At 43.8% G+C, this 15,245-nt stretch overlaps 1 protein-coding gene across 1 annotated transcript in view; it reads left to right on the forward strand.

Annotated features, from left to right (window-relative positions):
- Window positions 1-333: 333 nt before the first annotated feature.
- Window positions 334-15,245, forward strand: part of LOC119437344 (collagen alpha-2(XI) chain) — a 31,097-nt gene continuing 16,185 nt past the window's right edge. Inside the window, exons 1-5 of the mRNA XM_049660256.1 lie at window positions 334-352; window positions 1,810-2,001; window positions 3,809-4,016; window positions 9,366-9,531; window positions 13,545-13,730. Of these exons, the coding sequence (XP_049516213.1) occupies window positions 334-352; window positions 1,810-2,001; window positions 3,809-4,016; window positions 9,366-9,531; window positions 13,545-13,730 (771 nt within the window). The remainder of the gene's footprint in view (window positions 353-1,809; window positions 2,002-3,808; window positions 4,017-9,365; window positions 9,532-13,544; window positions 13,731-15,245) is intronic.

Raw genomic sequence — 15,245 nt, forward strand, 5'->3', positions numbered from 1 at the left:
ACACCCCAGTGTCGTGTTCCAGGTTATGATATATAGATAGTTATTGTAAAATCCTCGGATCAGGAGCTAGGTCCCGTATTCGCAAAACTTCTCTTACACATGTGCCATATCATACTGGCCATCGCCGTAGCTATGGTGTCGTTATTGTGTTGTCGGCTACCCTTAAAGGGAGGGACAACCAATTTTTATGGTGCCCGTGTCTTTTAGTGCTACGGAAAAAAATGTAAAATACAACACTGGCAACGCGGAAAACGTCGTGGAACATTTTTTATCAGATTTTTTTTATCTGCAGACGCAAACATGTTTATCTGCAGTCGCGATCATGCTGGAAACATGCAGGAAACAGTGATAGGTGAGCACGATACATATACGCCGGTATTGGTAAGAAGCAGTCGACAAGTTCAACGTCCTAGCTGTAAGAAATAACAATTTTGTTTATCAAGCTGATGTTCATGCGATTCATCTTGCTTTGTTGGGATCATGCTTCCAATTTGCGAATTAACCAAACAGTACAGCCAGCCAAAGACGGAAGTGGGTTACTCTGTCTCAGCAAGGTAATAAAAATCAATTAAATATTATTTTTTTCTGACATGTGTTATATAAACTGCATAACTGTGTTTTTGAGGTGTCTTCGTATTATTTTATGCTGCTTTGATGACGGCAGGTAGTCGAAGGCTCAAAAGTGATTGGTGGCAGTGAGCGACTGACGGCCTCTTCCCATTGGACAATGTCATACATGCACAATGCCAGACTGGACAAAAAAAATGCTGTTTGCACTCTTTTTGCTAAAATGTCAACTCTGTGTCACCTACATGATTATGACATTGGAAGTATGCACATTTATACTGACGGTTCAACAACTTCGTCAGGATCGACGTCTGCATTTGTAATTTCATCACTCGGAGTTTGTCAAAGTTGTCGTCTTTCACATAAGACATCATCAATGGTGGCAGAGCTCCATGCGATACTATTGGCCACTGAATTTATTCAAGCACAGAAAAATCCTATCGTGTAGTCTATTCTCACAGTCTCAAAGTCGGCTCCTCAATGCTTACGGAGCTTTTGCCTGTGTGATCCAAACGCAATGATGATATACATGATTTCCTTTAAAATAGCTACAGCTGCGTCGTCAGGCCATCAAACGAAGCTGCAATGGATTCCTGGACATGTCAGTATAGCAGGCAACACCGAAGCCGACAAAATTGCTAGAGAGGCACATTATTTCACTCCTGTCGCACTAACTCGATTCACGAGGGATGATGCTAACTATAAAACAAAACACTTATGCAAGTCTATAACACAGGTTTATCGATTTGACATCAAATTTATGAACAGTCTTCTGTACAGAGTTGACCCCCATCTACAGTTTCCGATTTTTTGCATGGTGCTGGCCGGGACACAGACTCTCTCATTCATCGCATCAGGTTATAAGTGGCGTATACAGGTGACTTTTTGTATCGTATACGTCGTTCAGATATGCCTCGTTGCACGTGCGGCCATTCATGGGAGAACGTAGAACGCGCTCTATTAAGCTGTCTTAAGTTTGAACAGCAAAGATGTGCTTTGAGGGCTACATTGATGACCCTTTCAGCATATAAAAGTTGCTTGGGCCATGGAATAACCCATCATCACAGCGATCAGCTTTGAAAGCTTTAGTAACCTTCTTTAGTGAAAGTGACATTGTATCTATGTCGCAGCATTCTGTGTGGTTCATAGATTGATTTTTGTGCTGTTTTTCTTTTCTATAATGACTGTTGTGGCTTAAGCTTGTTGATAAGACCAGTGTGGTGGTTGGGATTGTGTGCCCAGATACTGTCGACCTGGTTGGCCGCGTTGACCTGGGTCTGCTTCCTCCTGGTGTCGAGGTGCGGCCGGGCATCTGCGAGCAGCGGCCCGCTTGGCTGGACGCCGATGGCACACCTATGTTCCTCGGGCCGGACACCGCTTACGGCATCTCGCGCGGCGCCAACCTCTCAGTGTCAACGGCCGAAGCATTTCCATGTGCGTGCCGCTGGCTGGCAAGGATATCGCTCCTTATTTTTATTTCTGGCTAAACAATGCGCTGAAGATGCATGACTTGAAAAAAGAAAATAAAGAAAAACGAGAAAGAGAAAACCAGAAAGGAAGAAACACAACATCCCTACACTCCTTATTTCGGTAGGGAGGGTAGAATAGGCATAGTTGAATAGAACCTAACCGATTTGGGAAAGTCGGGATGCTGTTTTTATATGAAGCTATATCTTTGTCCCATCATTTGGTAGGTGGACATGGATTTAGTCCTTGGCAAAGGTGACCTGTTCCGTTGATCGAATAGGTGGAACTACCAACATATTTAAGAGGAAGCTCTATCTCGGGGCCAGCTCCGATTTCCCTATTACACCTACTAAATGTAAAATGCAGAAATGTTCCGGCATTCCCTGCGTTTCATTCGTTGTGCATTCTATATAGCCACTAGGGATGATACAAATTGCATTCGGACTTTTCTATAGAAAGGCATGGGCGACGAGCGATTCCAACTCCAAAAGTATGTGGGCTTTTTCATGAGCTAAATCAACTGTAGACGAGTTGCTTTATTGCAAGTATTAAGAAGGCACTAGGCATAAATGGCGCGTAAGCTCGTGGCGCGACAGCAAGAGCCTCTGACGAAGAGCATCGTCCGCAGTAGCACACTATATATCACAATGAAAATGTGCGAAAAAGGTAATGCATGTTTTGTTCAAGGCAACTCTAATGTGGATTTCTTAATGAAGCGATGAATCATAATGTATGTGCCATCGCCTGTTGATGTCACTGTTTACACCTATATCGTGAAATCCTGAGAAGGCTTGGTAAGGAAGTGCGAATTTATCGTTAATTTGATCTTACTAAATAATTTTAATACCGTAATCGTTGTCATTAATAAGGCTTTTCGTAGCTTCCTGAGGTGTTAGAGTTAACCGTTTTTTATATTGCAACAACAACAACAACAACAACGACAACAACAACAACAACAACAACAACAACAACAACAACAACAACAACAACAACAACAACAACAACAACAACAACAACAACAACAACAACAACAACAACAACAACAACAACAACAACAACAACAACAACCGTTCGTCTGAATAGCGTGGCGTTGCAGTTCCCATTGTTCTTATCGGTACAACTGCGAATGTAAACTGTAGTGTTCTGCGATACGTATGTCGTGCGCCGTTGTTCTATTGCGTGCGCAGATGCGCAGCCGTTGTTCTATAATGTGCGCAGATGCGCAGCCGTTGTTCTATAATGTGCGCAGATGCGCAGCCGTTGTTCTATAATGTGCGCAGATGCGCAGCCGTTGTTCTATAATGTGCGCAGATACTGAGATAGTTCCATTGTGCAAGTTGACTTTCCTGCAGTGCATTTTCGGTGCCCACGGATGAATCAGTGAGACATAGAAAGCTTCACTTTAAAAATCACCTTTGATAATTGCCTTGTCGTTCCTTCCCATTTCGCTTTCTGAGCACGAGAGAGATTTGCTTGAAAATGCTTCTAATTGAGCATAAGTGTGCGCAGATTGCCATTTTCTTTATTTGTTATGTGCTCTCCCTAGTAAAAAAATGTCAGTTGTTAGCGTCTATCCAGTGGCTTCGATCTTGTGCGGTGCTCAGGCCGACCTCTGCCTTTCAGTAAATAAATTTCTCTGTCATCTGTCTTGCTAGTGTGCCCAGGTACCTTTTGCGATGCAATCAAAAGGAAAGTCAACCAGCTCGCCTATACTGTTGTCCTCATGCCAGGAAGGTGCTGCTTGATACGAATATTCTTTTTGTGCGCCCTGCAGTCGGCTTTCCGCGGGACTTCTCGGTGCTGGCCACGTTTCGCATGGAACAGAACACGCGAGGCTACCTGCTCTCTGTGTACGACTGGGATGACGAGGAGCAGTTGTCGCTGCACGTGGGCGAGAACTCGACGTTCGCGCTGCGGTCCGCCAACGGCAACGGCAGCACCGTCTACTCGGCGGTCTTCACGGAGCCTTTCAACGACGGAAAGCGAGTATTCCTTTGTAATGTGGTTCGCGGAGTGAATTTCACCGTTCTTTTTGCTTATTAGTTTATCCCTTTCGGAGATCAGGGTTGCAATTTGGGCTTGTTGGTATGACATCACGAAGGCATTTAATGCAGCACAACTAGTGCGTAAATGGACACATAGGAAGAATGGACACACACACACACACACACACACACACACACACACACACACACACACACACACACACACACACACACACACACACACACACACACACACACGCACACGCACACACACACACACACACACACACACACACACACACACCACACACACACACACACACACACCACACACACACACACACACACACACACACACACACACACACACACACACGCACACACACACACACACACACACACACACACACACACACACACACACACACCACACACACACACACACACACACACACACACACACACACACACACACACACACACACACACACACACACACACACACAGAGAGAGAGAGAGAGAGAGAGAGAGTCTCGCGGGCTTCTTTATTTCAGTTTCAGTTTTCGCAGCAGACAGCACATAAAGCCTGATGCAGGGACAGAGGCTAAAGGCAGTTTGTGCCTGACGAGGCCTCAGCCCAAACAGTTCAGAGTGATGCACTTACAAAACATGGGAAAAAAATGTGCTGAACCAAACATTGACAATAAAGCTGCGTTGACAAAGAAAAGATTACAACACGACATTTTGCACCGTCCTATAACAACGAGAACGTTTCGCTTGTTCAGTAGTAAACACAACAGATCATACATTGCATGACACTATCCAAATTTACATACAATTAAATAAAAAAACAAGATGCATTTCACTTGTGCATCGTGAAAACCTCTCACATAATAGACAACATTTATTCAATATACACAATAAAAGGGACACAAGACAAGATTTACAGATCACTTTCTGTGTTACAAAGAAAACACTTAGTTCTGATTCTACTTTATACCAGAGGACAACAATGTTTCTATAACATGTCGTTTAAATACACGTGATGTATATTCGAAGTTTAGCATTCCTTCGAATTTGTTTAAGATGGCAGGTATTTGATAGGTCATTGTTTGCTTTCCATAATTTGTTCTAATTTTTGGTGTTCGATGTTTTTGGTGCCTTAAAAAATATTCAGCGTTTTCAGAGCCACAACTTTCGTAAAGCTTCTTCTGGTGTATTTCTTGCAAAACTTTTAAATAATATAACTGGTCCGCCCTTAGGATGCTATGTTTCTTGAACAGAGGAGCTGTTCTTAAATCCTGCACACTTCCATGAAAAGACTCAAAGCAGCGCAACACTTTTTTTTTTGTAAAGTAATGAGCTTGTTGTAATTGTGTTGCGTAGTGGTCCCCCACACCAATAGACCATAAGTTAACTTGGAGTAAAAGAGGGAAAAATAAATATTCTTTTTTAGCCACAGAGGTATGAGCTGAGATATCTTGTATAGACATCCAACTGTACGGGCTAGTTCCATACTTAAGCTCTTTATGTGAACAGACCAGCTCAGGTCTTCTTTAAACTGAACCCCGAGAAATTTATGCTCTTGAACTTGGTTTATTAAAGTGTCCTCAAATTTTACACTAACTTTGTTATGTAAAGGTTTATTTACCGGACGAAATATGACATATGTTGTTTTTGAGGCATTTAACCGTAATCTATTTCTTCTTAACCAGTTTGATAGGTGCGTAAGGTAGTTATTTACAGAACGTTCTAGTGTCAGTAGATTATGTGAAGAGAAGAAGATATTAGTATCATCCGCATACATTATAACTTGAGCGGAACTATCTATCTCTACAATATCATTTATGTAAATAAGGAACAATAATGGACCTAATATAGATCCCTGCGGCACTCCCTGTTTTAGCTTCGCAAGCATCGACACAGCGTCATTAGTTTTGACAAACTGATATCGATCATGCAAATAACTATTAAGAAGGTCTAATGCTATACCCCGCACTCCGTATCTTGATAATTTGTGGAGTAATAAATCGAACTGTATAGAATCAAATGCCTTCTGAATGTCTAAAAACAAACCCAGTGTGTATTTTCTACTTTCCATGTTTTCGATTATTTTGTCTTTTATGTGCACAAGAGCCTGTTCAGTCGACCGGTGCTTCCGAAAGCCATACTGGTACTGAGTTATTACTTGATGTCTTTCAAAAAATGAGACTAATCTGTCATAAATAATGCTTTCAAATATTTTAGATATTGCAGGAAGTACTGAAATAGGTCTGTAGTTAGATAGAGCGTTTACGTCACCACCTTTGTATACTGCAGTAACTTTAGCGATTTTCAATTGTTTAGGAAATACACCAGTAGTCAAAGTGAGGTTAATTATATAGCTAAGAACTTCGCATATCAATGGCGATATTAACTTTATTTCATTTGAGCCAAGTTCGTCAACACCAGGAGTTACAGTATTTTTAAGCTTGTTTATTATATTTGAGATTTCATTTGGGTCAGTAGGTCGTAAGAAAAGAGATTGACTCAGTGTTGCATCCATTGGCATTGTGCCATCGCACACGTTTACATTGGTGGTATAGGAACCTGCATCAACAAAATGCGTGTTTATTGCATTAGCTAGCCCTTCACCACTGAGGGTTTCACCATTAACTACGAGTTGCGTAATTTTATCGCTGGCTTTCTTTCTTGAGTTATCGAGTTTACAGCCTCCCATATTCGACGTGGATTGTTATATACGCCCTCAAAAAGATTCTGGTAGTAGTGCCGTTTCGCTTTCCTTAAGTCGGTAGTTAAAGCATTACGGTACTTTTTGAATTCTGACAATGTAGCTGGGTCTCGTGAATGAATAAAGTTATGGTACAGCCGGTTTTTTATTTTGATACGTTGATAAAGCTGAGCATTAGTCCATGGTTTCCTTAATTTCTTTCTAGTACGAGAGGACAACTTTATTACTGGAAATGCAGCATTAAAGGAATCGCGTAGTAAAGAATAGAATTTTTCATAAGCTACGTTTGGATTATCTTCATTATGTATTTCACTCCAGTCAATCAGCTCAACTAGGCGAAAAAATTCTTTTTGGGTTTCAGGGTTTATGGCTCGCCGCCCTTCTCCTTCTTGTTTTTGTTTGACTTGGCACTTTGAAATTGAAAGAAGCAGAAACACAGGCAAATGATCGCTTAGATCATACGAAAATATTCCACTATTAAGTTCCTGTGCATTAGCGTTTGTTATGCAAACATCCGAAATTGTCGCAGTTTGCTGTGTAAGTCTAGTTGGCTGCCATATATAGTTTGCGAAGCCATATGTTGATAAGACTGTCTCAAAGTTTTCTACGTAAGGATCATTGGAAGCTAAGTCAATATTGATGTCTCCCATTATTACGCAGGATGTGTTAGAAAAGACAGGGGATGCCAACACCAAATCCATGAATTCTAAGAAGCGACCTTTGTGTCCCATCGGTGGCCGGTAAAAAGTGACCACCACTGTTTTTGCAATACGTAAGCATAAACATTCAAAATCAGCGTTCATAGTTGAGAAATCATCTAACAGCTCGTAGGACAAAGTATCCCTAAAGTACACAGCCAACCCTCCGCCCTTCTTTTGCTTACGACAGAGATGTTCAGATCGGTAGCCCGGAAAGTGGGGTTTAGTGTCATCATCGGACAGCCATGTTTCAGTGAACATTAAAATGTCAAACTGAACGGACAAAGAATGCAAAAAAGCAGCAATGTCATCTTCTTTTGGTCGAATACTTCGACAGTTTGCATGCATTGCAGAAACAAACTTGCCACAAGAAAAATCACGATTAAAATCATCAACCGTGTAGTATCTGCAATTGTCGTCTGGGTACATCATCTCGCGGGCTTCTTTACGGTCGGAAAAGCTTTTATGTAGCATGTATTGAGCAACAGAAAGCTATATCGGAGGTTTTTCATGTTGCTCTACAATTTTCGCACTGACAGTTTTCATCTAATTATAATACTGGAGAAGTTAATTAAATAATTAGGACTAATTATGTAATTAGGCGGAATGCAAAAACTAATCTCAGTATCTCCAAGCGACGGCAAACAACATTACCTTGGTTCTGTCCGCTATGTGGCATAATTTAAAATCTTGGTGGATGATAGTTGGGACACCCTGTATATACATGTATAACACTCTGTCTGTGTGTCCTGCTCTTCATCTTTGTTCATGTGCTACGTAGTTGCACCACACTGAACGCCTTCGTCATTGAATCTGAAACGCTATTCTTGTAAGGAAAACAATCTCCCGGTTTACGGCGTAATCTGCTCAAAAATTAGGTTGTCCGTGGATGGCCAACGCTCTAAAACTTTCGTTCATGGTGGCTTCTCCACATTTAAAGCAATTGTGGGGAAAAGCCCTTCTCTGCGATTTGTTTCATTTCACAAGTGGTAGCTTGCATATTACCTCTAAGTATCCGAGGATGTGGCCGTAGCGACGGTATAAGCGTCATTATTATTTAAACCAGACAAAGAAAGTGTAGGTAAAATAACATAACCTATGAAAAAGCAAGGTAAAGCAAGGAAAAGTAAGCTAACATGAGATAAAGTGAGGCAACATAAATCAGATAAATCGACGTCTGCCGATATGACAGTACGGTCGCCTTTATTATGAGATCGGCGCTCAAACCAAAACGCAAGGACATAAGGGACTTGCACGCTCTAGTAGGATCTGATGCCTCCCGGCTGGGCTAGCGGTACACGCTCCGTGCTAGTATATAAGTCGATGGCCTTCCACATGAGAGAGTTACCTGACGAATGGGGAATGTTGGCAGTAGTAAGGCAGAACAGGTGCGAAAACATGGACGGCTATCGCCCGCCACACTGATGTCACAGGATACAGCTATTAAACCTAAAATTTTCGGTTTACCATGCCATTGTCCTTGTTATAGTTAACTCCGCCTGCAGAGAGCCCAGAATTGAGTAGAACTATAGAACGAAGCTGCTTGCCCCAACGATCGAGTTAGCGGAGCTTCATGCTTGAATGATATTATTAATCCTTATCATTGCTTCTTCTATAGTGAAGCTTGATGTTTAGAAGCGCAGGAGCCTAACTAAGGCAATTGTTTTAATAGAGCGCGAATACGGGAAGCAGAATTGTGAGCTACCCATTGAATTTCTTAAGTTTATGTTTATGTACTAGCGCTTAATTCTCGGCTGAGTTTAGCGATAGAGCTGGCACGGGTGGTCGCTCCTGTTTTGTAAAAGCTGTCGCAAAGCATTTAGCTCATGTGCACCAGAATTTCAAGCTCGCGTGCAAGAAACTGTAGTGTGGGGCCAGCTCACGAAGTGTGACGCACTCCTGTGACCCCAAGTGCAGGTGGCACCGTATGGCGCTGAGCGTGAAAGGGGATGCGGTCACGCTGGTCAAAGACTGCGTGGTGCGCGAGACTGAGGAGATGGCCCGCTCAGACGACGCGCTTGTCGACACCTCTGGTGTCACTCTGGTCGGACAGGCGTTGGACATCACTGTCGACCCTTTCCAGGTGGGTGCGGTCATGCTATTGTCGCCTGATGGGTGTACCGGCGCCTTTTTCTGGACGCTACAGCTATCTCGATAGTACACATAATATAAGTGACACAAAAATGCAGCGTTTAGCGATTAATTGAACATCTTCCACGTTAACCGCCTTCACAGGGGTCAAGTGCAGCCGTCATCGGGGACATATGCTTCACTCGACGTGTAACCATGGAGAGCTCACTTCGCGTCGTCTGTCTCCGTGTAACCCCCACTCCCCGTTAATACAGCATTCAAAGCACCAGAGAGAGCGAGAGTATTAATTAGCTTGCAGTTATTCTAGGCTCTAGAAATGGAATTGGAGGCCCAACGAATGGTTCGGCGTCCACCCTGGTCACATGCTAAAATGGAGCATGTGTTTTAAAGTGAAGCTTTATTTGTCCAGGCGAAATCATATATGGCTAGGTGACATCGCCTGTGCACAGAAAACTATCATCATCAGCATTGGCTCGCGCGTCATCGTCTTCTTCCGCAGCTGGCTGCGTTGCCGCTAATGTTGTTGTTGTTGCCTCAAAACATGGCTCGTACCCACGAGGGGGATTGGCCACACTGGATAAAATAAAACATACACCTAACAACGAACAAAGGGGTAAAGGTGAATAATCAAAATTAAGATTTTGGCAACTCCTTAGACAGATTTTAAGATGTCCTATACATAAACTAATTAAATAAAAAATTAAGAGAAAACTAACTACAAAAATAAACATAAGATAACATGTCCCACGGTCGGTACCCTAGCAGCGTAACCTTCCGGATGCTTCAATAAATTTGTGTACAGCAGTGATCATCGATCCCTGACTTGTGCCTAATTGACAGGCCCCAAAAGACAAAATGTTTGGCGTTGTAAGTGCCAAACCCAGATTACTACTTGGAAATAACGCTAATCATTCCAGCATAGAATTTCACTTCTTTTCTGTCGTCGTAATGGGAGGCCGCGTTTACGGGGGTATGAGCCATTGCTTAAGGGGGTATGAGCCATTGATTGTCTTAACGTGACGGACAGATTTCATTTTTAAGAATCGCAAGCGGCAATGTCGGGCGGGTGCTGCTAACCACACCGCCTAGCAAAGCTCGAGACATCGAACACAAGCAACAACGGCGGACTGCGAGCATACCGTCAGTGACGTCGTTCTCGATCCCCGTCGCAGCCGAACGTGTGTGACCTCATAATTGAGAAATATTTTAATGAACCCTCGGGATTAACCCAGTGATAAACACCGGGGCCGCACGTTTCAGCTTCGCTGGTGGAAGGGCCGACGAATTTTTTCACAGAGACTGCGCTAGGCGTTTCTCAGCGTGCCACATGTTAGCCATACACGAATTCTACTGCAGTTGGGCGTGAGGGAAGGTAGCTTGCCAAATACGTGCGGGCGCGAGTGTAAACACTTTATTTATAAAATAGAAAATAAAGTCAAATCCCCCAGTAAAGGACCTCGATGGCTCTGTCCCTTAGTGCTGCCTTGATATATTCGGTCATGTAAACTTGGCCCAGATAGGCGATGGCCTGAGTCAGGCACTCAGCTGTGGATGTAGAGGGGGTGAATGAAGTGGAATGGAAAGTGGGAATTGTGGGAGCGGTGAGGCAAAGCTTCGTAGCCTCATTTCTCTGTATTGAAGGGATCTTACCGTCCTCCGGGTTTTATCCCATCCACGCCGCAGATATTTCCAGATTGTGGTATGTTACCTTGGACGTTACGCAGTATTCCATGCTCGTCATGTACTTAGCCGTGTATCATCATCAGCGTCTGCGGTGCGGGGATGAATCTGCGAGGATCACAAAATTGGTTTTGCTTTCGCTTCCATGGCAAATAAAAACAAAATGAGTGTGGTCATATACATGCGCATGCGAGAAGCGCCATGGCGCGTTTATCTCTGAAACATGACACCATTACTGCATAAACTTGTATGAGAGCCAAAGATAATATATGCAAATAGATGACTGGCTTTGAAAGTGAGCCTTTTTATAAAGCACTCAGAGTGCATCGTGTGAGCAATACCCTCTGCGTGCCAAAATGACGGGTTGCTCTGGTTTTCGACAGTTTTCCGAACGAGCGAGAAATGCGTGCATCAACCGTTTAAAAAGTTGCCTAGAGTCAATGAAACACCGGCAGGCGTTGCCACATAATGCCAAATACACACAGCCTATGCGCTATTTAGACAAGACTGACAGGGCTGTACAGGCTGAAGCGATATACAGTGCCATCCACCTGCAGGAAGATCAGTCATCTACTAAGGAACAGTGATGGCATGAAGGCAGTATTTCAGCGCTTAGTAATGACGAGGACAAAGAAGGAGACGTACGAACACACAGGCGCTACTCACAACAATGAAGTTTATTGCCTTGACCACGCCAAACAATATAGTGCCATGGAAGTATACGTCACCGACCACGTGAGCCACATTGCTCGCGGGGAGCAGGGTGACAAAACAGGGCGTGCAAACAGCAATGAAAATTTACTTGTACATGCGCAAAAAAGCAAGTTCCTTGTCACTCAACGCTAGGGAAGTCTTACTAATACAAGAGTCACCATGATAGTTTATCTGCTCACTCTCGATTATTAGACGGGTTAGTTCACACTTGCTACTTCCAACTATCTGCGTTTTGTGAAAGAGAGGGAGACACCCACAAGTATGGCAATGAATAGCTAGAAAACCATCTGAAGGCGTTTTGTTAACTTTGTAGTTATGCTCCTTGAGCCATTCATTCACGCAGCGTCCCTTCTGCCCAACGTAACATCGGCCGCACTTCAACGGAATGCGATAAACGACGCCCGATCTGCACTCAGTGAACACATTCTTGTGTTGCTTTTTGCAGCTTTTCTTTACTTTCTCAGGCGGGTCAGTAGTACTACATAATCTATCCAGCTTGCTAGGTGCTGAGAAAACAACTTGTACATTGTCCCGAGCAGCTAGTTTCTTCAGATTGTGCGACACTTGATGGATATAAGGTTTAACTGCTACATTACGCTTCTGAAAAGGAGGCCTAGCATCCGCGTTGGAAGAACCAACACCGGTTTTCTTGCGTCGAAGGACACCCTCTGCGACTGACACCAACACATCAGTTGGGTAACCGGACTTTAAAAGCCTTGAAACTTGTTCGTTGAAGCTGGATGGCACTAAAGGGCAGCAAGACTTATCAAGTGCGTTATTAAAGCACATCTTAGTAATATTACGTTTTATCAATTTAGAATGGTTAGAATGAAATGCTAAAAGCGCTTTGTTAGCTCTGGGTGCATAACACCAACATGTGCGGTGATCAGTGAACACTAATTTCACGTCTAGGAACCTAATGGTACCGTTGGCAGGCATTTCGACAGTCACTACAAGGGGAGGAAGACAATTACGTATAGCTGATACGATGTCATCACACTCTTTTTGTAGCTGCTCAAAGGAGCAATCCAGGAACACAATAAAATCATCTACATATCTAAAGATTTGCACACATTTGCTAAAAAATTCTAGGCGATGGGACAGGCCACGGTCAATTTCTGCTAAGAACAAATCGCTTAGTCGCGATTTGTCGCGAAAGTGAATGTGCTGGGGGGAGGGTTACAGCCCTATCCAGACGTGTGCAGTTTCGGCATCTGGTCGAAAAAGGAAGTCACATCGGATAATACACTATTTTGAAAACAGCCCAAAAAAGACATCAACCCCGCCCCCCAGGAAGTAAAGAAGACACACGCTCACACACACAATAAAAGAAACTAAAGCTGGCCGCAGTAGAAGCTCTTGCTGATTAATAGAGTTCCGCGTTCCAAAGCGAATCTGAATTATGAGGTGTGGCAGTGCAGCAACCGGATTAATTTACCTGGGGCTCGCAATATGCATCGACGTTTCAACACACTCCGGGAATTAATATATTTCGCGCTTTCATCAAAATACAACTGACGCGGCCGCCGTAACGAACCAGTCAACTTGTGCTCAGAGGCAAGATGCGCTTCTGAGCCACGGTGGGTGGATGTCGCGATGCTGTTTATGCAGGGAGACCTGCAGCAACTACTGGTGGTCCCTACTCCGGACTCGGCCTATGAGTTGTGCAGTAGCTACGTTCCCGGATGCGCCGTCCCGCTGCCGCCGCTAGACGCCGACTACGGAGACCCGCTCCTCAACAGAACCGATCCTGCTGAGAAGGAGCCGCAGCCGGGTGGAGCCTACCACAACGAAACAGTCAGCTGCTTTATCTTGTTCACTAAGCCACTTACCTCACTCACTCATCTGGCTCACTTATCTCACCCACTCGCTTAATCTCACTAGCCGTATAGTACAAATTTCGGTTTTCATGTCTAAAACGCCATCATCATTATCATCATCAAAAGCTAAGTTTCATTTTAATTTGTAAAGTTTGTAATTTGAGAAAGGCACAAAAAGAACTTGCCTGATAAGTTTTGAGCTTGTATCGTCTGTATCTTCACACAGAACAGACAAAAAAAAAAGCACTTGTAGCAGATAAAGCAATTCCGTGACTCCTGGTGAATTACAGAAGAAGCGCTGAACTTGGCTTGCAGGACAAATCCCAATCTCTAATTAGATTGTGAGTAAAGTACCACGAATTGTTTTCTGATTATTTTCGGACACGTGTTGCAACAGCGGTAGTGAAGCCAGGTAGTTATGCAGTCATGTCCCTTTTGAAGGATTCCTGAGACTGGCACCAGCTTAGAACAATCGTTTCCAAAATCTGCAGGGAAATAGAATGGCATTTCGCTTCGTTTTGTCCCGCAGTAAGCAAGCGAGGCTTTGCGGATGAATAACAGTGTTCTGCATCGCAGACACTAATCCGCCTGAAGGATGACCAAGAAGGATAGGAGAGCTATCTATAGCCTAACGACTTCCAGCATTCGATCGGCATTGACTTCTTTCTGCCTTCATGCTTAGATATATCACGAACGGTTTCACGACGCCACCACTGCGGAACGGCAGCCTTGTGGAGTGCATTGTGGTTCCAGTTGTCCTCGTCGCCGCTAGTCTGTGTTTTCGCAGACTTCATATCGGCATTTCAGCTGGACATCGGGCGTTTCTTTTTTTTTTTTTTTTTATACAGGGTGTCCCAGCTAACGTTAGCCAAGCTGTTACAAATAAAATATAGAATATACGAGGACGCGACCGATGGTTTTCTGTCACCTGTCACGTACCGCACCAGGAGGATTTTTTTCATAATTGCACTGTCGATAATTAGATGAGATTAATTAACGAACTTTTACATTAGTGACTTGAGGGCGCGAATTTTTATAGAAAAGTAATAATTGTGTTTGAAAACACCCGATTTCGTTGTTTTCAGTGTGCTATGTCCGGCGTAATTATGTTTTCGCGTTTTATAGAAAACGCGCGAAATATGACAATAGCCGCATGATCACGCGTCCGCGCGGCAAGACAACAGTGGTCCCAGGCGTTACTCGGAAGAATTAACGTTGCTCAATGCCTGTCTCGGCGGCCACTTGAAGGTGGCGAGGCATCGGTATTGGCGTTGGTCACCGCGTACTGTGAGCTGCCTTTTCCGCGTGGAGCGCCATGCCAATGCAGTGCGCAGCGGTATTGAGCAGACTGCTAGCAAAATGGTGGGAGATAACCTGTTAAAAGTTAGCGCATGAGGGCCGGGGATATCTGTGTATAGCTACTGGTGGGCTATTGGCGGGGAGCAATTTTCTCCGCCTTGCGTCGCTTTTTTTGATTCCCGTTTATAGCGTC

Source organism: Dermacentor silvarum, chromosome 1, assembly GCF_013339745.2.
Source record: "Dermacentor silvarum isolate Dsil-2018 chromosome 1, BIME_Dsil_1.4, whole genome shotgun sequence".
In the NCBI taxonomy this organism is placed as follows: domain Eukaryota; kingdom Metazoa; phylum Arthropoda; class Arachnida; order Ixodida; family Ixodidae; genus Dermacentor; species Dermacentor silvarum.